The 26348-nt window shown below is 40.4% G+C and overlaps 1 protein-coding gene across 6 annotated transcripts in view; it reads right to left on the bottom strand.

The window, feature by feature from the left end:
- Positions 1-26348, bottom strand: part of CLEC16A (C-type lectin domain containing 16A) — a 260297-nt gene that overhangs the window by 21926 nt on the left and 212023 nt on the right. For all 6 annotated transcript variants that reach the window (XM_075179808.1, XM_075179805.1, XM_075179807.1 and 3 more), the window contains one exon: positions 7837-7992. In XM_075179808.1, coding sequence (XP_075035909.1) covers positions 7837-7992 — 156 coding nt within the window. The remainder of the gene's footprint in view (positions 1-7836; positions 7993-26348) is intronic.

The raw sequence follows: 26348 nt of genomic DNA on the forward strand, positions 1-26348 counted from the left end.
GGACAGAATGATGGCAAAGGAGGGGAACAGAATGATGGCAGAGGAGGGGGAACAGAATGATGGCAGAGGAGGGGGAACAGAATGATGGCAGAGGAGGGGGACAGAATGATGGCAGAGGAGGGGGACAGAATGATGGCAGAGGAGGCGGACAGAATGATGGCAGAGGAGGGGGACAGAGGGCAGAGGAGGGGGACAGAATGATGGCAGAGGAGGGGGACAGAATGATGGCGGAGGGGGACAGAATGATGGCGGAGGGGGACAGAATGATGGCAAAGGAGGAGGGGGACAGAATGATGGCAAAGGAGGAGGGGGACAGAATGATGGCAAAGGAGGAGGGGGACAGAATGATGGCAAAGGAGGAGGGGGACAGAATGATGGCAGAGGAGGGGGACAGAATGATGGCAGAGGAGGGGGACAGAGGGCAGAGGAGGGGGACAGAATGATGGCAGAGGAGGGGGACAGAATGATGGCAGAGGAGGGGGACAGAATGATGGCAGAGGAGGGGGACAGAATGATGGCGGAGGGGGACAGAATGATGGCAAAGGAGGAGGGGGACAGAATGATGGCAAAGGAGGAGGGGGACAGAATGATGGCAGAGGAGGGGGACAGAATGATGGCAGAGGAGGGGGACAGAATGATGGCAAAGGAGGAGGGGGACAGAATGATGGCAAAGGAGGAGGGGGACAGAATGATGGCAAAGGAGGAGGGGGACAGAATGATGGCAAAGGAGGAGGGGGACAGAATGATGGCAAAGGAGGAGGGGGACAGAATGATGGCAGAGGAGGAGGGGGACAGAATGATGGCAGAGGAGGAGGGGGACAGAATGATGGCAGAGGAGGGGGACAGAATGATGGCAGAGGAGGGAGACAGAATGATGGCAGAGGAGGGAGACAGAATGATGGCAGAGGAGGGAGACAGAATGATGGCAGAGGAGGGAGACAGAATGATGGCAGAGGAGGGGGACAGAATGATGGCAGAGGAGGGGGACAGAGTGATGGCAGAGGAGGGGGACAGAATGATGGCAGAGGAGGGGGACAGATGGCAGAGGAGGAGGGGGACAGAATGATGGCAGAGGAGGAGGGGGACAGAATGATGGCAGAGGAGGAGGGGGACAGAATGATGGCAGAGGAGGAGGGGGACAGAATGATGGCAGAGGAGGAGGGGGACAGAATGATGGCAGAGGAGGAGGGGGACAGAATGATGGCAAAGGAGGAGGGGGGCAGAATGATGGCAAAGGAGGGGGACAGAATGATGGCAAAGGAGGGGAACAGAATGATGGCAGAGGAGGGGGAACAGAATGATGGCAGAGGAGGGGGACAGAATGATGGCAGAGGAGGGGGACAGAATGATGGCAGAGGAGGGGGACAGAATGATGGCAGAGGAGGGGGACAGAGGGCAGAGGAGGCGGACAGAGGGCAGAGGAGGGGGACAGAGGGCAGAGGAGGGGGACAGAATGATGGCAGAGGAGGGGGACAGAATGATGGCAAAGGAGGAGGGGGACAGAATGATGGCAAAGGAGGAGGGGGACAGAATGATGGCAAAGGAGGAGGGGGACAGAATGATGGCAGAGGAGGAGGGGGACAGAATGATGGCAGAGGAGGAGGGGGACAGAATGATGGCAGAGGAGGGGGACAGAATGATGGCAGAGGAGGAGGGGGACAGAATGATGTCAAAGGAGGGGGACAGAATGACAGAGGAGGGGGGCAGAGGAGGAGGGCAGAGGAGGGGGACGGAGGGCAGAGGAGGGGGACAGAGGGCAGAGGAGGGAGACAGAGGGCAGAGGAGGGGGACAGAGGGCAGAGGAGGGAGACAGAGGGCAGAGGAGGGAGACAGAGGGCAGAGGAGGGGGACAGAGGGCAGAGGAGGGGGACAGAGGGCAGAGGAGGGGGACAGAGGGCAGAGGCCAGAGGAGGGGGACAGAGGGCAGAGGAGGGGGACAGAGGGCAGAGGAGGGGGACAGAGGGCAGAGGAGGGGGACAGAGGGCAGAGGAGGGGGACAGAGGGCAGAGGAGGGGGACAGAGGGCAGAGGAGGGGGACAGAGGGCAGAGGAGGGGGACAGAGGGCAGAGGAGGGGGACAGAGGGCAGAGGAGGGGGACAGAGGGCAGAGGAGGGGGACAGAGGGCATAGGAGGGGGACAGCGTGAGAGAGGGCATAGGAGGGGGACAGCATGAGAGAGGGCATAGGAGGGGGACAGCATGAGAGAGGGCATAGGAGGGGGACAGCATGAGAGAGGGCATAGGAGGGGGGCAGCGTGAGAGAGGGCATAGGAGGGGGACAGCGTGAGAGAGGGCATAGGAGGGGGACAGCGTGAGAGAGGGCATAGGAGGGGGACAGCGTGAGAGGGGGCAACGTGAGAGAGGGCAGTGTGCCTGGATGCAGAGGGGGCAGTGTGCCTGGATGCAGAGGGGGCAGTGTGCCTGGATGCAGAGGGGGCAGTGTGCCTGGATGCAGAGGGGGCAGTGTGCCTGGATGCAGAGGGGGCAGTGTGCCTGGATGCAGAGGGGGCAGTGTGCCTGGATGCAGAGGGGGCAGTGTGCCTGGATGCAGAGGGGCATTTTTGCATACAACTAAATAAGTATTTCTGTCGTGACCTAAATACTTATTACAATTTTTTGACCCAACTACTTCTAAAACAGGACTGCTCAGTAATTATTTTGGAGGGGTGCCTTGAAAAAATTTGGAGACTCTAAGGGTGCCACGAACTGAAAAAGTTTGGGAACCACTGGTTTATAGTGTCAGTGGCACAGCTAAAGAGAGACTGTTAAAGGCACACAAAACCCATTTTTTATTTTCCATTTGTCCAATGTAATTATTAGTAGATAAATATGTATTATTCTTCTTGTCACATGATTTTTGTGCTTTTTATATTTTTAAGTATGAAATGGTATTTAACTGAAAAAAAGATTTAACATCTTATATAATATATGTAAAACAGTAGCCAGTGCTTTACCCAAACTAGAAAAAGGTAATTTAATATACTTTAATGATTTCTGAAACACGATTTCCGTGAACATGAGCTATTGATAAAAGCTAATCATTACCAAGAAGTTTACATCCTATATAGAAAGGAATAAGACTATGTCAGAAATGTTATTCCGTTATCTTTAATTCATAGTCGTTTTACTGTTGCTTTTAATGTACTATTAAAAGTCTGTTAAAAGTGCATTGCCATCCACTTGGCAATTTTCATTTTAATAAGTAAATGCTTTGATTGATCTTTGTGCCAGTGCTAATTGCATGCTTGAATTAATGGCGTTTGTAAAATAAAAGGAAACTGAATGGAGCAAAATTAGTTCCGAGTGCCAGGTTTCTCCTGATGGGAGAACAGGGGATTTTTATGATTATTACTACATTTAAATCTTATTGCATACTGCTCTTAGGAACAAAAACGCTTCTACATAACGTGGCAGCATGGAGCATGGGCTTGTGGTGTGGGTCGATTGTTAACCAGAACATCTGCTGTCACATACTACTGAGATGTTGCTGACACAAATATATACAATATGAAGTACATGTTACAGTAGCTAATATTCCAGCAACAAATAGATCCAATTCAGTATGTAGCTAAGGCTAATACAAAATCTCTCCTACATTGCTCTATATCCCAGTGTAAGGTCTCAAATGCGTTGGCGTTAAAATTATGTATTTCACATCATTTTCAATGATGTCTTGTTCTATCCATATTGGTTTACATTGGGAATGTATTAGGAAAGCCTATAGACACTTCTACTGACCTACAAACACTAGTAAAAATGGCAGTAATAAAGGTTATAAAAACACCAGAAGTTACATGGAAGGTTGAGCTATCCTTCACACTCTGTAACCCAGACTGTGCCAGAGATAACCCTTCAGTAACTCAGATTTAACTTAATGGGCCCTAGTGTCAGGGTGGCAGAGCTGTGTTACCGAGGATTAATAACTGCTCACCCTTCATCATACATTACGTAATGTGAGTAATTATAAATCCTCTGTAAAACCAATGTTTGACCAGGCCCTCCAGGTGAGCTCACTCCATGATGTTCTGTACCTACTGGACAAGAGGCCCTGAAACCTAAAACAAGCAGTGGTGCCAGGTTTACCAGTGACTTTCTAGACTTTTTATTAATAGTGTAGATGAGTTGAACCATACAGAAAGTGCCATTGGAATCTAAAACAGATGTGGCGAACTGTTAGATACTGATCTACTGCTAGATCACGGGGTATCCACCTGCAGATCGTGGGGCATACTCGTCCCTGCTTACTCCTGATACTTTCTCTTTTTTATTTTTACAACTGCACTAGAAATGTGCAAGCCAATCAGGAGTGACTCAGCTATGTGTCTGCATATAAGTAGGTAAGTTCATGCGTTGGTTTAGTTGCATTTTTTTTGGTGTGTAACTGAAATATAAACTACATGAGTTTGTTGTGTACTTTATATTTTAATATATTACTAGTTGTGCATTGAAATATATTTATTAGTGGTATATTTAAATATTTTTACATGTGGGAAAGTTATCATAGCAAAACTGTGGCTTATTTAACAAATATCCTGTTTTTATTTTCTTCTAGAGATAATGTGGATTGGCGCAACTCGCATTAAAAAAAATGAGAAGGTGGAAGCTCCCAATTCTAACCACCCTGGACATGGAAAACTAGTTAAATCAATTAACATATCCCAACACATTTCAGCCACAAATCAGAATCAGAAATAAAATATCATGAATATTAGAACATTTTCAAGGGAATTAATGTGTAATAAGTGTTGTACAGTCATAGAAAGATTAAGAGTACTGGCAATTCTTGCCTTGGCAAAATACAATTAAAACTAGACAATAATTTGTAAACAAATCCATATAAAAATTGGTTATTGCAGACAATACATTGTAGACTTTGTAAATTCTGGTCTTCAGGGACTATTTAAGCAGATTTCAAGGAAAAACAATCAAAAGTACTTGTTCTTAGGATGAAATAGAATCCCATGCTTTTGAATAGTTTTTCTTTTATATGCCATTTGTATAACAGATATTAGGTGACTGGCAATTACACTCATGGTTTTATCTCGGAGCTCAAACAAAGCGCTCATAGTAAATATCAGCGATTTAAGATCTCTTTCTTGGTAGTCTGGCCTATTTCTACACATGCTCCTTTTATTATGAGTATTATAAACTTATTCTGTGGGGCTCATCTAGTGCCAGGTGTCAGAGGACTACTCAGTAAGTCTATAGATGCAGGGGGTATTGTAATTCTTGACACTTATATCTGTCACACTAAACCCAATAACATTTCTTGAGTTTTACATTGTACTCACATGATGATGGTTGGTGTAATGTTTATGTCAATTTGTTGTGTTGTGGTTTAAATTATTCAGTGAATCATTTTACACAGCACAATGCCATAAATCAAACTCCGAGGATTATTTATTGTTGCTCAACTTTAATATGTTCAGTGATGGTCCTGCCTAGAACCCTGACATTGGTGCAATTACTGCCGAACCGCAATTCTCAAGGCCCCCAGAGGGTCTGTCTGTGTGGCCAGGTGGCCTTTACATTTAGTTCTCCCCACTGCTTCCTTGTAAGTCAGTAATTAAAGTTTGAAAACTGTTGGCTATATGAACTTAGGGCAATTAAAATATTCCTTTTGAATGTTATCCCTTTTGTACACATTTAATTTTCTTACGTGATGGAGTCAAAATTTATATGGACATCCTTACCAATGAGTAATACAAAATACTCCAATGACAAATAAATTATTATTATAAAAAACAAAAAGACAATTACTTACTTTATTCATCTCTTTTGCCAAGAATAAATTGTCTAAATAAACCTAGGTGTAATCAGCTGTCATTAGGTCACATAAATGAACATAATAATTGATGGAGTCCAGTTTGTTGTTGGTTTGTTTTTTTTCAATTGCTTTACACATGTCTGTGAGCGATCTAACAATTTGTGCACTTCCATTTTCATAAAGAGCAAAGAAAATTTAAATCAAAGACTATCTTCCATACCCTGGACCACTGTTAAGTAAAACATAAAAGATTTTGGGAAAAATGGCTTTCCTCCAAGACAGAGCAACTGTGCATAAAGGGCACTCGCTAAGAGCGCCACCTAGAGGCCTTAAGTTAGAGTCTTCTATGGCAGACATGATGAGAAACGTTCCATGGGACAAGTGCCCAGACACTTTACAAATCTACGGTATTTGGGAGGGTTGCAAAACTAAAAATGTTGCTGAAGAAAACTAGCATGAATTATCACCCAGAGTTTGTTATAAAGCATGTGGAAGACCCACATACCAAGTGGCCAAAGTTTCTATGGTCTGATAAAGATTGAACTTTTTTGGCTTCAATGCTAGACGATGTGTTCAAACATTATTCTAAGAACACTATCCCCCTATCATTAAGCATGGTGGCAGGAGCATATATCTATGAGAAGGCTTCTCTGCTTCAGGCACTTGTCAACAAAGAGAGAAAATTGGAAGGAGCAAGACAAACCTTGATTGCAAGACATTAAGAACTTAGATTTATATTCCAACAGGACAACAGCCCAAACCATAAAGGTGAAGCCACATTGGAGTGGCTTAAGTTCAAAATCAATATCCTGTGGCCTAGTCAAATCCCAGATCTCAATCCATCAGATCTTTTCCCAGAGCATCACACTGCCTCCATCTACTTGCCTATTTCCCATAGTGCATCGTTGTGCCATTTCTTCCCCAGGTAAATGATGCCCTCGGCTGTCCACATGATATAAATCAAGTTTTCTTTTACCAGACCAAGCCAGCTTCTTCCACTGCTCCGTACTCCAGTAAATTAATAACGGCCCAAAGCATAAAGGTAAAGCCACATTGGAGTGGCTTAAATTCAAATCAATATCAATGTCCTGTGGCCTAGTCAAATCCCAGATGTCAGAGAAATTGTGCAACGATTTGAAAATGACTGTTCACCAAAAGTCCCCCCCAAGCTGATTGAGCTCCATCAGTAATGCAAAAAAGAATGGTGATGAAAATCGCAGTGTTCAAATGTGGAAAGCTGGTAGAGACTTTCCTAAATACACTCATAGCATTAACAGATGTGCACATTTCTACCCAGCATTAATATAAGGTGGTTAATACTTATACAATCAATTGTTTTTTAAAAAATATGTAATTAAGAGAAAGATTTAGAATTATATTTTCATTTAACATAATAGAGCAGTTTGTGTCATTGCTGGTAAGAATTCTCAGAATAACCAAAGGGTTTGAATACTATTATAATCACTGTACGTGTAGCTATTGATACTCTTGTACATATTGTTTAAGGTTATCTGCAAGTTTCTACTCTTTTTCTGGGAGTATACATTTTCTCTCTCACAATCATGTTTACCTTCGAGGTCTTATAGAGAAATTATGTTTGAGGAATATATAGTTACATTTACTTCAGGAAGATTAGTATATACACATGGAAATTCTATGTAAATTCACACCTTTCTCATGAACTGCATGCTAACACACAGATTCTTCAGAAACTTTGGCAGACATGAACCCACATTACATCTCCACATCTGTCTATTCTAGAGCTCGTCTGGTGGTCATATTCTCAATTAACTAACTATATATCAGACAGTTATTACGACAAATGCACAAACAAGATCTTTTTAAAAAAATAAAAAAAAAAGTACAGTTAAGGATCGAGATTGAGAAACAGTGATCAATAACTTTAATCTTCTCAGTATATTTACTTCATCCTGCTGTGATTGATACTTAAACAGAAAACAACAATTACATCAGAAACCTGTTTAAGCACAGCAAAAAAATTTGAAAATAGCGACACAAAAAAAAACAACCTCATGTAAAAAAGGAACATGAACACATGTATTTTTTCTACCTGATGGGCTCTGAATTGTAGAAGGAGTTGACGTCAAACTGGTGGTGGCAGAATCACAAGGCCCGGTGCTTCCGCTGGAGCTGCCGCTTGAGGGAGGTGATGGGGAAGATGCTGGTGTTACAGTGTGCTGGTTTATACACTGGGCCACAGCAAAACCTGTGGAATGCAAGACATTTATAAGAGTGACAATGTATAGTGCATATATCATGTATCCAGACAGGTAGGTCAAATTAGTTTACACAGGAAATGGAAACAAGTATTATAATATGTAATAAGGGTTTATATTATTCCATAAACTCAAAAGTGATTTAATAAACACTGAAAAATACCACATCAATAAGCACTAACTATGCATTATGAAATTAATAAGTACCATCTAGTAGCATATAATGAACAGAAATGTATATATTGGATAATCTAACACTGTAGATTACAAGGATATTAGAAGCCACTGAGGGGCTTTATGGTCCCTGTCTGAGTGTTTATAGAGGTCATTGAAATCCAAGGTGTCTCCTAATATTCAAAATAGTTTTCAGTAGGGGTATGTTATACCTTATAATACACAAGGCTTTCTAGCAACCACTGGAAGTGATGACACCAGAACTCACCAATTATAAACACTGAAGTTAGAACCCCATTTATATAGACATTATTTACAGGAGTTAATACATATTATCATCCATTATGCATTTTAAGTATGTTAAAATAAACTATGTATTCTATAAAACATCAAGGTAGGTAAGTTATGGCCCTTTATCCACTGGTGTCATAAATCATGCTTTCACTAGTATGTAAACGGGTAAGAGACTGGAACCCAGTGCATTTGACAAACACAAATCTGGATGGCAGGTTTATAGACTGCCCCACCACAACTTATTTTAATACCCATTAAATTAAAGGCTGGTTGGAGTCTTGGCTCTGTAATGAAAAGCAAAAATCAATTCCACTCATGCAACATGTTGTTGGGCCAATATAACATCTAAATACCACAGGTACGTGCTGGATTGTCTAATAGTGGAAACTAAAGTATGATGTTAGGTCACTAAAAACTTAACCTCATCTGAACACCTATTAGAGTATCTCAACTCTAGTCTATATAGTATCAGACTGTTACTGTCAAGGGGAAGTTAGGGCACAATGATCTTATAGACTAGAATAAGTAATCTTACTAGGGCAGACCTGTTTGTTTCTAATAACTATTTTATAGCTCTTTTTAATAGCATTACCATCCTAACATCACAATATGCTGCAGAGATGTGAAAGGGAGCATGGTATAAACACATCAGTTGTTTCATGTATATTATTCAGCTCCGTAATAAATGCCTTTGATATACACCGATCAGCTGCAACACTGAAACCACCTGCCTAATACGCCACAAGACCTCTGTCGGTGTCCTGTGGTATCTCGCACATAGACGTTAGCAGCAGATGCTTTAAGTCTTGTAAGTTGCGAGGTGGGGCCTCCATGGATTGTACTTGTTTTCCAGCAAATCCCACAGATGCTCGATTGGATTGAGGACTGGGGAATTTGGCCAACCATTCAACACCTTGAAATCTTTGTCATGTTTCTCAAACCATTCCTGAACAATTGTACTTGGTCTGCAACAATGTTTAGGTAGGTATGTATCACAGTAACATCCATATGAATGCCAAGACCCAAGAATTCCCAGCAGAACATTACCCAGAGCATCACACTGCCTCCATCTGCTTGCCTTCTTCCCATAGTGCATCCTGCTGCCATTTCTTCCCTAAATGACGCACCCGACTATCCCCATGTTATACAAGAAACTTGATTCATCAGACCAGGACAGCTTCTTCCACTGCTAAATAGTGGCTTAAATTCAAAATAAATATAAATGTCCTGTGGCCTAGTCGAATCCCAGATCTCAGAAAACTTGTGCAACGATTTCAAAATTATTGTTCACCAAAAGTCCCCTCCAAGCTGATTGAGCTCCAGCAGTAATGCAAGAAAGAATGGTGATGAAAATCGCAGTGTTCAAATGTGGAAAGCTGGTAGAGACTTTCCTAAATACACTCATAGCTGTAACAACAGATGAGCACATTCCTACCCAGCTTTAACATAAAGTGGTGAATACCTATACAATCAATTGTTTTTTAAAAAATATGTAATTAAGAGAAGCATTAGAATTATATACTTTCATTTAACATTATAGAGCAGTTTGTGCCGTCACTGGTAAGAATGCCAAAGTGTTTGAATATTATTACAGTCACTGTATGTGTTGCTATTGATACCCTTCTACATATTGTTGCCTGCCTTTTTCTATTCTTTTTTTCTCTCTCACAATTATAATGTTTACCTTCGAGGTCTTATAGAGAGATTAAGTTTGAAGAAATATAATTACTTTTAATTCAGGCAGATTAGTATATACAGATGGAAATCCTATGTAAATTAACACCTTTCTCATGAACTGCATGCTAACACACAGATTCTTCAGAAACTTTGCCAGACGTGAACCCACACTACATCTCCACATCTGTCTATTCTAGAGCTCGTCTGGTGGTCATATTCTCAATTAACTCTAACTAAATATCAGCCAGTTACTATGACAAATGCATAAACAAAATGTTTTAACAAAAAAACCACAGTAAGATACAGATAAGGATAGAGATTGAGAAAGAGTGATCTATAACTTTTTGATCTTCTCAGTATATTTACTTCTTCCTGCTTAACAAAAGTTAAAGAAAACTATAACAATTCAAACAGAGATCTGTTTAAGCACAGCCATAAACCTGGAAAACTGCAAAAACACAACCTCATGTTAAATAGGAAAACGAAAACATTTAGTTTTTCTACCTGATGGACTCTGAACTGTAGAAGAAGTGGACGTCAATATGGTGGCGGCAGAATCTCAAGTCCCGTTGCTTCCGCTTCCCACTGTAGGCTTTTTCGGTGGTGGACAGGGGACAGCATGTTGACTCTGACTGGTCTGTTGCTATGCACTGCAAGTTCAGACACCTTTCTATCATAGCCAGCATTAACTTTTTCAGCAATTTGTGCTACAGTATCCAGTATCTCCTCTGTGGGATTGGATCAGACAGGCTAGCCTTCGCTCCCTGTGTGCATCAATGAGCCTTGGGCGCCAATGACCCCATTGCCGGTTCACTGGTTGTCCTTCCTTGGACCATTTTTGGCAGGTGCTAACCATTGCATAATGGGAACATCCCAAAAGACCTGCCATTTTGGAGATGCTCTGACCCAGTCATCTAGCCATCACAATTTGGCCCTTTTCCTGCTTCCAACACATCAACTTTAAAAACGGATTGTTCATTTGCTGCCTAATATATTGACTGGTGTTATAGAAATGAAATAATCAGTGGTTTTAATGTTGTGGCTGATCAGTGTATATGAAAATGTCAAAATGTAGCCTAGTGTAGTTCCCCTTTATATTCTAATTGACACGCTTTTCCTTGTTGTGACAGAGAACCACATATAAGTTATGTAGGTAATCTGGGTGTACAGTCATGAGCAAAATTATTTCCAAATGACAAGTATTGGTTTTCACAATGTTTGCGGCTTCAGTGTTTTTAGACCTTTTTGCCAGATGTTGCTATGTAATACTGAAGTAAAATTACAAGCATTTCATAAGTGTCAAATGCTTTTAATGACAATTACATTAAGTTTATGCAAAGATTCAATATTTGCATTGTTGACCCTTCTTTTTGAAGACCTCTGCAATTCGCCCTGGCATGCTCTCAATCAACTTCTGGGCCCCATACTGACTGATGGCCGCCCATTCTTGCCTAATCAATCAATGGAGTTTGTAAGAATTTGAGGGTTTTTGTTTGTCCACAGTCCAATCCCTGTAGCTTTTGCAGAATATCAGTCTGTCCCTGATGTTTTTCCTGGTGAGAAGTGGTTTCTTTGCTGGACTTCTTGACACCAGGCCATCCTCCAAAAGTCTTCGCCTCACTGTCCATGTGGATGCACTCACACGCGCCTGCTGCCATTCCTGAGCAAACTCTGCACTGGTGGTGCCCCGATTCCGCAGCTGAATCAACTTTAGGACACGGTCTTGGCGCTTGCTGGATGTTCTTGTGTGCCCTGAAGCCTTCTTCACAGCTATTGAACCTCTCTCTTTGAAGTTCTTGATGACCTGATAAATGGTTGATTTATGTGCAATCTTACCAGCAGCAATATCCTTGCTTGTGAAGCCCTATTTGTGCAAAGCAATGATGACTGAATATGTTTCCTTGTAGGTAACCATGGAGGAAGAACAATGATTTCAAGCACCACCCTCCTTTTAAAGTTTCCAGTCTGATATCCTAACTCAATCAGCATGACAGAGCGATCTCCAGCCTTGTCCTTGTCAACACTCTCACCTGTGTTAACGAGAGAATCACTGACCTGATGTCAGCTGGTCCTTTTGTGGCAGGGATGAAATGTAGAGGGACTTTGAAATTGATTGCAATTCATCTGATCACTCTTCATGACACTCTGGAGTATATGCAAATTAATATCATAAAAACTGAGGCAGCAGACTTTGCGAAAAATAATGTGTGTCATTCTCAAAACTTTTGGCCAGGACTGTAGGTGGATATCAATATAAATCAATTCCAAGAGGAAGATGACAGAAGGGATTTGGATACAAAATAGAAGTAGAATGTGATTTCTGAAGCACAAAAAAATGAATTATATAAAATATACAACCTAATTTTTTTCTCTATTAAAACCTTTTATTTTAGTTAGTTTCAATTAATTTATCCCCAGCATAAAATCACATACGCTTAATACGGTCACAGAGAAGTGCTGTGATTAGGAGTATGGTATTTCCATAGATACAGATTAAAATACTGTATATCACAAGAGAATAGCAGCATCTGCTGTTTACAACATCTAATCTATAGAAATGATCCACCTTCAAAAGTGAGCCTTTGGCAAGAGCTGAGTTAGGAGGAACAGTTTCCCCTGAGGTTAAACGTGAACTGAGGGTCACATCAGTTCAAGTAAATTCAGAGGAAACATACCATTGTATCTTAAGGGTGTTCCAATTAGACTTGCTTTAATGGAAGACAATTACATTTAATCCACCCAGACAAAGGTGCTATACATAAATAAATATCTGAGTTTGCCTTAGCAAATTGCTGTTAAGCTCTTCCACAATGCCGGCTTCTTTTTTATAGTCTTTTTGAAAAAGGGAAAGAAGAAAGGGGGGGGGGGGGATGGGAAAATGTGTATACAGGGCACTCTTTTTAGATTCAGTATATATAGTAAATATCTGTTAAAGGTAATATCTTTATTATAATAAACAGATGCATAACAAGCACACAGCTTGTTATGTTCTTTTTTATAGTCCCCTCGATACATAACCTAGAAGAGAAGTTACATATGCATTTCTTCCTAGAGCGTTTTATGACCACTACTTCAATACATTCCATAAACCATTTCTCCTAAATGTCCAGCTTTAGGCAAGACAATCTCGCTTTGTGGGTACTGTTCAGCTGTGGGCACCTTTGTTCCCACTGCTAGGAAGTTGGGAGGTATGTCCCCTCTCACTATGATGATCAGTGCTGTCCTAAAATACCACAGACAGAAGACTTATGTGATTAGACAACATTAATGATCTGAACAAAGCACCAAAACCAAATGGGTTACATCACTCAGTTGTCAGTCAGCTCATAAGCCATGTTTTATAAATGGTATGGTACAAATAGATTTAACAAGAAGCAAATGTTATACCAATGTTCATTATTAGAATTCAGAGCTAAGTGTGGCATATATAAACAAGTACATTTAATATCTATAGTGGTGGAGATAATGGACGGTTGCTAAGAGAGCACAATTGGAAACATATTTCACAAAAATCATTGCCAGCAACCATCAAGAAATCAAATACAAACTTTGAATTTGGAAGTTAAAAGAAAGTTGGACAATGGAATGGAAGTAGTTAAAGCATAAACAGCTGTCCATATATAATTAATGTATAAAATTAAGACTGTTGCTTTGGACACTATTATTGTATATTTGGCAGTATCGAAAACTGGCTGAAAAGCCATTTCCAGAAAGTAGTTCTCAACTGTTTACACTCTATTGTATTTATGACTTTAGTAAACACAAAGTAACCTAAAGGTCCTTCTTGGGACCAGTGTAGCTTAATTAGTTTACATTCAAAGTAAATAGAGAATATATCATGTGTAGAATGCGACCTGCACAGTATTGAAAATAGTGTAGCACTATAGCAGATGAGATTAATTGTGGATAAAGGTTATCCTATTGGTGACAAGAGGGATGAATGCAGCTCATACTGTAAATGGGACATTATAAAATGGACCCACAATGGACTTGAAACTAGGTAGATCACAGACTTGGCAAGAGAATGTCATGATAATTTCTTGCATTTAGCACCAACAGGCTATTATGTTAAATTAAAAGGTCTTACAAAAAGGAAAATTTGAACACATTAATAATACATTTTTAATGCCTCATATTGAATATGCAGTAAATAAAAATGGGCACCAATTTACAAACAAAGATGTATTGTGACAAGGAAAAGTTTATAGAATGACAAATTATTACGGGGTATGGAAGAGTTTCGATATGTCCAATGTACTCTTCATTTACACTGAAGTAGAGATGTTTAAGGGGGATTTTGGTAAATATGTATAATGACATTTTTCTCCAATTAAAAACAAATATCTGGCAACTTATTAAGCATCAAATCTATTCAAAGGACGCAAGTCACTCTTTGTGGAAAGGCTTCCTTTAGTAAAAGAGAAACCGTTGAAAGCACCTTCACTACTTACAGGTATTAACTAAAGATCCAAGAAAGTAGAAAGAGTCTTCCAAGCAAACAGAAAATGTAATAAACAAATACATACTATGGCGTGTTTATTCTGGGAGAAGGATTTTTCTCCCCCCTACAACAAACTGGACTAAGCTTTACACTTCTCTTGATCAACAGATTTGGACTGTGAGGCTTAAGGGCTGAAGTTAACAAACAACTGTGTCTTTCAAACTACAAAACCATGATCACTTACCAAAACAATACTAATAGATTTTACATAACTGCCTTCAATAAATATCAGAGAGAGTAAGAATGGGAATTGTCCAAAATAAAAAATGAAAGGCATTTACTAACGAAAACAAACAATTTTCCTGTCTTGTGCATAACCAGGAGCAGTCCTGCATTATGAAAAATGCTTTGCTGCCCCCTGCTTAACAAGGAGTACCCTCTATATGCACTCTTTCCACCCATTCAATGTCATTTAGATGCTTGTAGTTGCATAACAAGTCCATACTCAGCAAGTAAAGAACAAGTTGTTCATCAGACTGGGCAACATTGCACCTCACAGAAAATGGTACTATCTGTACCCATAAATTCGCTCACATCCCCATAACATATACATAGATCATCATCATCAGCAATTTATATAGCGTCACTAATTCTGCAGAATTGTACAGAGAACTCACTCATAAAAGTCCCTGTCCCATTGAAGCTTACAGTCTAAATTCTCTAACACACACACACACACACACACACACCAAAAGAGACTAAGGTCAATCTGATAGCAGCCAATTAACCTACTAGTATGTTTCTTTTTGGAGTGTGGGAGGAAACCGGGGGACCCGGAGGAAACCCACACAAACACAGGGAGAACATACAAACTTCTCACATGGTCGGGAATTGAACTCATGACTCCAGCGCTGTGAGGCAGTAGTGCTAACCACTTAGCCACCGTGCTGCCCACATGATATGATGAAGCTTAAATAGTTTTAAATATTACAGGACTATAATATATTGGGTCATATCTACTGTGTGCAGGTAATACAACCCAACACTTAGTGGAATGGAATTAGTAAGATGAAGAGATATAAATATACTGCAACAATATACGTGACATATGACGGATGAGACATCCCGTTCTGTGAAGGAATCTGTGCCTGCAGCCAAGTATGATATGCAGGGCAGGTCTGGGGTTTACTTACAGACTCTAACAACTATTACTCTGGCAAACATTTAAACAGAATATAATGTTCTGTTTATAAGTGAAAATAGAGTGTGATGAACGTCTCTTACATCAGATAAGCATATTACATACAAAGCTTAAAAGGTATAATTGTTTGCCATTAAAACCCCCTTACATATAAAAAAAAAAAAATAACACAACTGTGGTTTTGTCAGCCATCATCATCAACATTTATTTATATAGCGCCAGCAAATTCCGTAGCGCTTTACAATTGGGAACAAACACTGATAAGACAATACTGGGTAATACGTACAGACAGAGAGGTAAGAACCCTGCTCGCAAGCTTACAGCCATGATGATTTTGTTGTGCATATAGGCTTTGCAGTAAATTTAGTGCTTGCTAAAAATGTTACTTAAGTAAGGCTAATATGAGCTGCCATTACTAACAACAACTCCTTAAAAAGCATGATGATACTAAACAAATCATGTTTTGGGATAAATTTAAAATTTTAAAGTAGCAATCCCATGAAAAAATAAATAAATCAGGATATTAATCCCCCCCCCAAAACTGCAAGTACCTCAGATTTACACAGTACTATAAGCTGGCACACATTGGGCTGTACAAGAGTCATCAGAACCCCTCAGGGGAGAATTCTGTCATTGGACACTTGAGAAATTATTGTCCCTTTTTTCTTTACCTATTTTCCCCCTCAACTTATAATGGCTGTTTAGCCCACATGGGCTTGCCCCCCGTCCGTCTCTACATACTCAATACTGGCAGGCGGTTGTCCAGGGACTCAACATTCAACATGAATAAACCCGTGGGCAGAGGCCGCAGGGGCACAACTGGAGAGATTACACAACATTTCTCCCGTCAAGACAAAGCAATCACCTTATCCCCTCCTCGCCCCCGCCAGAGGGGGCTCACAGCGATCAAGATACTCCAAACACCACAATCCCCTCTACTAAGGCTGACTTTGCCAAATTACGTAACTTAATTTTGGATCGTACCAATGCTTTCTCCGCTGATCTTCAGAAAGCAATAGGAGATCTTAAGTCAGAGATGGTCATAATCTCCAAAAGGACCTCGGTTCTTGAAAATAAGATGGAGTCATCACTCAAATTTCAAAACGACGCATCGCAGGACCTGGATTCCCTTCTAAAAGAAAATGACTTTCTGAGAGACAAGCTGGAGGATGTCGAGAACAGGGAACATCGTAATAACCTTAGAATGCATAATATCCCTGAATCAGTGAAGCCTAAGAATCTTGAGGACTTTGTGAGCAAATTCTTCTCCTCATTGAATCTCACGTTATCTAATCACCCAATACAGATAGAGCGGGTTCACAGGGCCTTCAGACCCTGCCCGAAGGACACTGAACCTCCTCGGGATGTGATTTTGCGCCTATTTCCTTCAAGACCAAGGAATTTCTATCTAACGCAGTTAGGAACTCTTCTTATACTCTATTCGAGAGCTGCCGTATACAAGTGTTCCAAGACCTTGCCACTTCAACGATTGCTAAAAGGCGTGATCTCAGAGATGTGACACATATCGCTGGGGATTTCCTTTCCGCCTGATAATTGAAGTGGAGGGCCATTGAGAGTCGATCTGCACACCAAGTGAAGGAAGAGACTTGATCCACAGGCTTAATCTCTCTCGTCTTGACAGGATCGCTGGAGGAGATTCTCATAGCTCTTCGTCACAGCAACCCCCCTGATATGTAAACATGATGCTCTCAGTTGGGAGGTTCTAAATATCCATACTTCTTACAATGTTCATATATTACTTCATTCTGTTCACAAATTGTTTAATGTTGTTTATTCATGTTGAGTAATTCTACTGCACCATCCTAGGTGCAGCTGTTCCTGGTTACCAGTTTTGCTGATATTTAATTACACTATATATTATATATAGATGGACGGGGGACCATTCCTGTCCCCTCGGCCACGCACCCGTTTACATTGGGAATTATATATCTCTCATATTAAGGTTCAAAATTTAAGTGCACTCCCACACTCTGTGCCTTTGCATAAATCATTGTGTAGGCGCTTTTCGCCTAGGGTTTTTGCTATTTTGGTTTCTAGGCACTGACCTAGTAGGCTTTCCCTCTGCCCGTGAGGTTTTAGCCTACGCCCTTACCCTTCCTCTATATCTATTTTTATTCCTCCTTACCTCTGTCCTTTCTTCCATTTTCTTTTCTATCTTATCTTCCTTGTGCTCCTACCTTCTCGGTACTACTGCCCAATAGTTCGCATTTTCTCATTGGGGGTTGTCTCTCTTCAAATACCATATATGTCTCTCACAAAGCTCTCTCTTAATGTTAAAGGGCTCAAAACCCCACAAAAACGTTCTATGTTATTTCACACAATACAGAAATTTAGAGATATTATTTTCTTGCAGGAAACTCATTTTAAAGCTGGTGGCCATCCCTCCTTGTCCTCAAGACGATACTCCACGTTCTACTACTCCTCTCATTCTACAAAGAAAAATGGAGTTGCCATTCTCCTCCGGAATTTTGTCCCCTTTGTCATGTCAGCAGTCAAGGACGACCCCGAAGGCCGATTTCTTGATATAACTTTCGCCAATATCTACGCTCCTAATACAGGTCAGATGGCTTTTTTCACACACTTTTTTTCAGAAATACACCAATCCCGTAAGGGCCTGCTCTTACTAGGAGGTGATTTCAATACCGTTATGTCCGCTTTTTTAGACAGATCAGCCTCTAGACAGTCTTCCCCTCCATCTTCGCACACAAAAAAACTTACAAAAACAAGTTACTGAGGTTGGTCTATTCGATATATGGCAAGCTTTGTACCCCACATCTAGAGACTATACGTTTTATTCTTTTCCCCCTCAATCGTACTCTCGGATAGATATGTTTATGGGTTGCGCAAATATCTTCCAGCACATAAAAAAGGCCAATATTGTCTCTAACACATGGTCAGACCACTCCATATTATCACTCTCGGTCGACCTTCTTCAGAATCCTCGGGGCAGAACCTCTTGGAGACTTAATGAGACCCTCATTAAACTCCCTGGTTTTAAAGATCTTATAGCTGATTCTATGACCAAGTATTTTGAAAGTAACTCAATCTCAGAGGTACAGACCTCCACAATTTGGGAAGCTCACAAGGCGGTTATTCGGGGGGATAGCATTCAGTTTGCCTCCCATAGAAAAAAAAGAACGTAACGAGGCTCTCAATAAACTAACTCTCTAACTTAAGAATTTAGAAACTTTGCATAAGCAGTCTAATTCCCATTCATTACTGCAAAAGATACAAAAGATTAGAGGTGAAATCCAATCAATCCTTGCAGAAAAAAATTGAACGCCAGCTTAGGTGGCTCAACCAAACTTACTTTGAGAAGGGAAATAAGGCCGACACACTCCTGGCCAGGAGATTGAGTGTTAAACGGGCCTCTCAAATAATTAACACAATCGGAAACAAAAAAGGGAACTTGTCTTATGATCCCAGGATCATAAATGAAACTTTCCATAGCTACTATGAAAGCTTGTATAATCTCCATAAACCTCCTTGAAAGCTTCCCCCCAAGTCATCAACTGGTACTTGGACAAGTGCTCATTACCCACACTATCTTCCCATCAGTCTTCTGCCCTTAATGAAGCTATCTCCGGCGAAGTAGTAATATTGGCGTTGAAGTCAAAAAAGAATTCTAAGGCCCCTGGCCCCGATGGCTTTATGATGTTACATTATAAAACATTCTCCAAAGAGTTGGTGCCCCACTTGACCCAACTGTTCAATTATATTTTGCTGTGGGGTAAATTTCATGCGGATTCCACGCGTTCTACCATAGTGGTGATTCCGAAACCAAACAAGGACCCAATATGCTGTTCCAACTACCGCCCTATCTCACTAATCAATGCCGACATTAAACTCTTTGCTAAAATATTGGCAAATCGTTTAAACGCTTATATGCCAACCTTAGTTTTCCCTGATAAGCTGGGATTTGTCCCTCAAGACAGGCACTAGAAAGAGTATAAACAATTGTTTCACGCGAACTACACATCCCTTCTTGAATCAATAAAAAGAGACCTTATAAAATGGGACCCACTTTTTATCTCTTGGTTTGGTAGGATTAATGTAATTAAGATGAACGTTTTACTTAGAGTTTTATACCTGTTTCAGACACTCTCCATAACAATCCCGAGCACTTTTTATTTTTTATTTTTAGCAAACTTACAATCAATATGTGGCAGATTAATTTGGCAGGGGAAAAAGTCGAGACTTAAACGGTCCTGCCTAGCTAAATCCACCCATTCGGGAGGTTATGGGCTTCCGCTTTTTGAACGCTACTACCATGCAGTTAATCTTAGCCATATCATTTCCTGGCAGTATGCTCCGGGGACCAAGAGGTGGGTCGACCTGGAGAATGCACACACTCCAGACCATAACTTGAATTCGCTTCCTTGGCTACCTAGAAATCAAAGGCCGCCCTCAGTTTACTTGCATCCTTCCATAAAATTTACACTTAATTTATGGGACAAATTTCACAGAAGGTGGGAGCTTACCTCGTTCCCTTCTCCACTCACCCCGTTGTGGCATCACCCAGACTTCCTGGCAGGAAATCTCAAAACATACTCGCGTTCCTGGCAGGAAGCGGGTATCACTCAGTTTACTCATACTCTCTGAGAATTTGCTGCCCAGACCTTTCTAGATATGAGCGAGAAAAAGGGCCTTCCCTCGTCCTTGCATTTTGCTTACATCCAAATCAGAGGCTTTATACAATCGATTTGTAGATCATCCAAATTGCCTAAGCCTACACCGTTCTAGAGGAGTTGTATGGAACGTATTGGAGCCCCAGGATTGATATCTCTGGTTTATCATGTTTTCCTGAGTCCAGAGACCGATCTCATTGAATCATTTGAGGAGGACTGGCTTCGGGACACTGGCAAAGTTTTGGATCAAGAGGGATGTCCCGGCTCAGACTTAGGATTTCCAAGATCTCCATAAAACACATCAATAAGAGAAAATCCATTTAAAGTGTACACAAGATGGTACTTGGTGCAAACGAGATTACATATAATTTGTCCTGGTACTTCTGATCTTTGTTGGAGAAGATGCGGGGAGGTGGGTTCATTCTACCACATTTGGTGGACCTGTCCTAGTATCTTTAACTTATGGAACCTGGTCGCTGACCTTATCACAAGAATCTTAGAAATTGAGGTGTTGCCGGAATCAATGGTCATGCTGTTGTTTCCCGAGTTAAATCCCTCAATAATCATGGTGATAGATTCGTGCAGCATATCTGCGCCGCTACACGCCTGCAGATAGAGAAGGAATGGAAATCCCTACACCCTCCAAAGCATAGTTTCACGTATCTGGTACATGGCCTCAATGGAATACATCACTAGTCTCCTTCACGACAAAATACTAAGCTTCCATAAGGTGTGGGATCCCTGGTACTCCTTCCACCAAACACCAATGCCCGCCACTTAGAAAAATGCACTATAGATATATTTACCAGGTTTTATTACGCATACTCCCTACAGGGCTGATGTTACTTCCTCTTGAAGGAGGACTGCTTTAACTTTCCCCCTGTGCCCTCTCACTTTCCTATCCCCTTTCCACTTCATTATCTTTCAACAAAAAGAGAGAAAGGAATAGCAACAATACGAGGTTCCATAACAGCAGAGACCTATTTTGTTTTTGGTTGGATCAGGTAAATAACCCAAATTCAGCATCTCCATAGGTCAATTTAAAGTGAACTCATGAGAAACCACAATACCACGCAGGATATTTCCCTTCCAGTTTTTACAGACCTCTAGGTGTTGTCTTATAGAATTCACGTTTTCCCAATTAGAAAGGTATAATGTTAACAGTACTATACTTTCTGCCTGGGTCTTACTTTGGGTATCTTCACTGACTTGTTTTGTGCCTAATGTCTCAATATTGACGCTTTGTACTGTTTGGAACTCATGTTTTTGCGGAAAATAAAGAGATTAAAATTTAAAAAAAAATAAAAAAATCAGGTGCTTTTTTTGTTTTAGCATAAATCACTGTGGCAGACTAAGAAGAATGTTGGCATTTACATTTTTCTTGTGTCATTTTTTTCTCTAGGCTGCTATTAATGATTTATGATTCTTGACCACCATGGCAACCACAGTCACATGATGTAGTGAGCAGAGAAGCTTTGGAATGCCCCCTCTGAGCTCTGTCTGAATTGTGACATCCTCCTCTTCCTCCCTCTGCCTTCACACGACATGCTGAGAGCTGTGAGTCTAAGTCTGTGTCGCAGACTGATGGTGTTGGATATTTTTGGTTACCAACCAGAGTGCTTTTGAGAAGGATATAATGATTTGTAGGAGGATAGGTAAGAAAAGGATTATCAGATGCATACTTAAAAAATACTAAACTTGCTATTTAAAGCAAAAAAAACCCTATATGTGATTGCTGGTTAAATTGGAAGTGATATTTCCATACAGTTATTATTGCTCAAATTTATTTTAGAAAATGGCGGCTGTATTTTTTTGTGATTACCACCATTTATGCGTCAGAAGGTCCATGTATATGCTAGCTATAGATTGCAGTATGATTCCAATAGATGGCTTAAATATATTGTTTGACAATCCACACAATTATGGAGCAAGTAATCTGTAATAAGTGAAATTAAATCAAAGTTATATTTAGGGCAGAGAAGGTGTGAGTAATAGTACAGAGAAATGTAAAATAAAACCCACCAATTGTCCATACATACAGCCCTTTAAATCTGAACTGAATTTAAAATCTTTATTTTTGCTTGCAGCTCAACGGGGTTTGAGCAAAACTAAGCAAAGATATCAGGTCGGACATTGCCTCGTAGTATCTACGGAGGTACATCGCGCAAAACTGAATCTGTCCCTTAATGCTTTTTTTATTCAATATGTATTGACAATGCACAATACCGTTTCTAAGTGGCCAATGTCATATTGTGTATGGACAATTCAGCTGCCACAACTCCGATTCTATACTGCTGGAGGTAATGCTCAGTATTTGCCCTTATTCAATATGGACACGTGTAGTCAGTGATCAAAGTGAGAATTTAGAAGTGCTGGTATGGCAATCTGAAAAGAACTGTATGGGAGTATTTTGACAGTGTAAAACTAATTTTAGATTTCTTTTTAACATTATATAGTACAATACAAAACATATTAAATGATACAAGGCTATTAGCTCTGTGTTTCCCTCCTCTTCTGTGTCACCTTTCATTAATGTCTACCTTTTCCCTAAATCACTTTGTTTATATTCACTGATGTCTTTCATGTGTCCTTGTTCTTTCCTTTGTCTGTGCACCCTCCCCATATCTTCATCCCAGATAACCACCTATCTCACTCACCACCTGTTCTCCTTTGTGCCTCATCCCCTGATTCGCTCTGTTCGTTATCTAACTCTCTTGTGATCCCTCCATCTGCTCATGTCTATCTATTCCTGCTCCTTCTTCTATATTTCCCTCTCATTAGTGATGAAGGAGAAATGAACATCTTTTAACTGACCCAGAATTCTGTCCACTCCCATGATCGTACCAACAAGGCATACATGTGCTTGTAGTTATATCTGCCTACTGCCTATACAATCTATCTTAAAGATGTTGTTAGAGCAACTTTCCCAAACTACCATACCTTAATTGTCCTTCATATTGTAGCGATTTGTGTTTTTCTAAATTAGACAGAATTGCCTGCCAGTATGTCCGTATTCAAGTACATGAGGATCTGGAGAAACGTTTGCAGCTGAATACGGGTCTAAGTACGTTTTGCCTATATGCTGACATACACAACAAGCTGCAGGGTACTATATATACGCACAGGGAAAAGACAAGAAAAATTATAGAAACGGTAACACCTACTATAAGCATTCATAAAAATACGTTGCAAAAAGAGTATTTTTTTAAACATATAATACAATTCTTAGGAAGTTATTAATTCCTACTGTACATAAAATGTTATTTTTTTTACAGTTGCTCTTAGCTGCAAACATGTTAGAGCATGCAAACGTGACTGTCATTACTATCAATGGTCACTTACACCAGACCTGTAGCTAATCACATATCTCACAGAAGTCCAGAGCGTGCATCGGACATTGGCACACCCTTACTATACATTGCCTATGTCCCTTCCCTCTCTTGTTCCGCCCTTGAATTTGAAGGCTGTCTGAAGGGGTTGGGTACATGCTTAGACTTACCTTTAAAGCGACTCTGAAGATCACCGATGAGGGAAAATGTTGACCGCAACTGATTTTGACTGAAGAGCTGTCCGGCACTTTTGTTTCCTGTCATCGCGACTTCTTTTCCTCTGAATTTAAAGCAGCAATGTCGGGTTAAGTGTTTAAACACTTAACCTGCGTGGGCCCGGCCAGTATTTCCCATACCTGGTCCTTAGGGATCCCTAACAGACTCAAGTTTCCATTTCTCCTTGCTGGAGCACAGGTGTATTCATTACTGACACATTTTAAAAGATCCACAGGTGGTACTAATTTCCACACTTGTGACCTGGAAAACCTGCACTGTTAGGGCTCCATGAGGACAGTATTTGGGAAACAAAAGACAGATGAAAGCCTATTCCTGATGGATAGTTGTGGTTGACTGCAAATTTTAACCCAATATTGCACATAAATGCAATATGAATAAATTAGTTTTTCTGTCCATTATATGTTGACAAGATGAGATAGTGTATTCTTTAGGTGTCTGATTCATGGATCCCTTGTGGTTTGTAATTTCTCTATGGCTTTGACTTGCCATGAGTGAGTTTTTCCATATTAAATACTCTGAGCTGCCACTCTGCCATGGAGAGCAAACTCTTGCTTGCAGTAAACTTGAATGCTTCCTCTAGTTGTATTTAAAATGTGCGTTACCAGCACCTTCATTTGGCAGAGCTTAACATAACTGCCCAGTAGGACATTGAACAATAACATTTGCAACTCATATGGCAAACTGACCTTCACTATGGTATTGATCCATGTTAATATTTGTTCCCAATACACTTTAATGGCTAGGCAGTCAAACGAGATGTGAAACACGTGCTTATGGAGGTTTGCAGCATTATCATGTATGGGGTTGGTATAATATATTTCATCCCTTGTGTAAGGTGTGTGATACGAACGATAAAAGACTTTGTAATTTGTTTTCAAAGTCAGAAAGCATCTAGATGATTTGGTGCAAGTCTTTCAGACATTTGGAGTTAGGGACACTGTTCTTTCAGCGGTTATGGTCATATAGATACACAAGACTGTCAAGTTTCTGCGAAGTTGGCTAGTGAATGGTTTTTTTAAATGTAATAAATTTCCTTTTCATCTCTAACTTGCTCTTGTGTGAATCTATATAGTGAAAGCATAGTATGTAGCTCCAATACTCTACTTTTGATAGGTTCCAGTTGTTTTTAAGTATATTAAAAGGAATGTAGGTTCTCCCCCATTTAAATTAGTCCCTCAAGACCTCAATCCAGACAATCTGAGCACTCAGCTGATGACCCATTCCACCAAGTTAGATAGCGCTTGGTATAATCTGCAGACAAGTAGGAAGAAGACCCAACTTCAAAGCAGTAAACCTTTATAAAGTTTTTAGCACTAGCAGTGTTAAAAGCACACAAACGAAAATCAAAGAATACAAGCGCTCCCCATATGTGTGTAAAAGGCTGCCAAAATGATGGGGAGGTAGAGAGGAGATCCCTGTTCCTCTGAAGAAGGTACAAATAGTAATAGAATGCACTCCCCAGCGTTCAAAAGAAAGATAGAAAGGGGATAGGGGTAAATAAATATATTTTTATATGTTGCTAGCATAAATATCATATATGTAGTACTGTCTACTGTCTGCAGACATATTACATTTTCATGCTTTATGGTATATGTGTGTATTTATGCATTGTATTTGGTTTTAGCTATTTGTGATATTCACTTTTAAATGTATTGACATTTATGCTAGCAACATATAAATATATATTTATTTACCCCTATCCCCTTTCTATCTTTCGTTTAGGCGCCGGGGAGTGCATTCTATTACTAGCAGTGTTAAACACAACAAGTTACCATCAGGTACTCCGTACTCTCAAAATCTGAGTGTGTGTATGTCCGGTTTGGTTTTAGCTTTTGCATTTCACATCCCATATTCCATTTGTCTATTCAATTTGTAAAGTATTCCTTTGATGTCAAGGTATAGTACTGCCGCATAGCATGATGCAGTACGTATCTGCATATAGAAGAAAGAAGGTGGAAACTACAGTGCTGACCATAAACGACCAGCTTGGCTTCAAACTTTGTGTAAAACCATACACAGCGTGTATGTTTCACCAACCTCAAGACATCCTATCACGGATAGCCATAGGATAGCAGGAAGTGGAGGCTTACTGTAAAGTAGGCAGAACAGAAAACCTGTCAACATTTTACAATCATTCCAGAGGTACTTTGTTGCTCAGCAGGTGACCCTAAACCTTCTACACATGGTGCAGTCCCCAACATATTATATTAAATGTATGTAATTTTTTGTATTTCAAACGCTCTTTAATAAATATTAACTTATAAATTTCAGAAAATAAAACAGATAATGAAAATTATATGTAATACACAGAAAAAGAGAAATCAAGTAAACCTGGGACAAATGA

Source organism: Mixophyes fleayi, chromosome 7, assembly GCF_038048845.1.
Source record: "Mixophyes fleayi isolate aMixFle1 chromosome 7, aMixFle1.hap1, whole genome shotgun sequence".
NCBI classification, from domain to species: Eukaryota; Metazoa; Chordata; class Amphibia; order Anura; family Limnodynastidae; genus Mixophyes; species Mixophyes fleayi.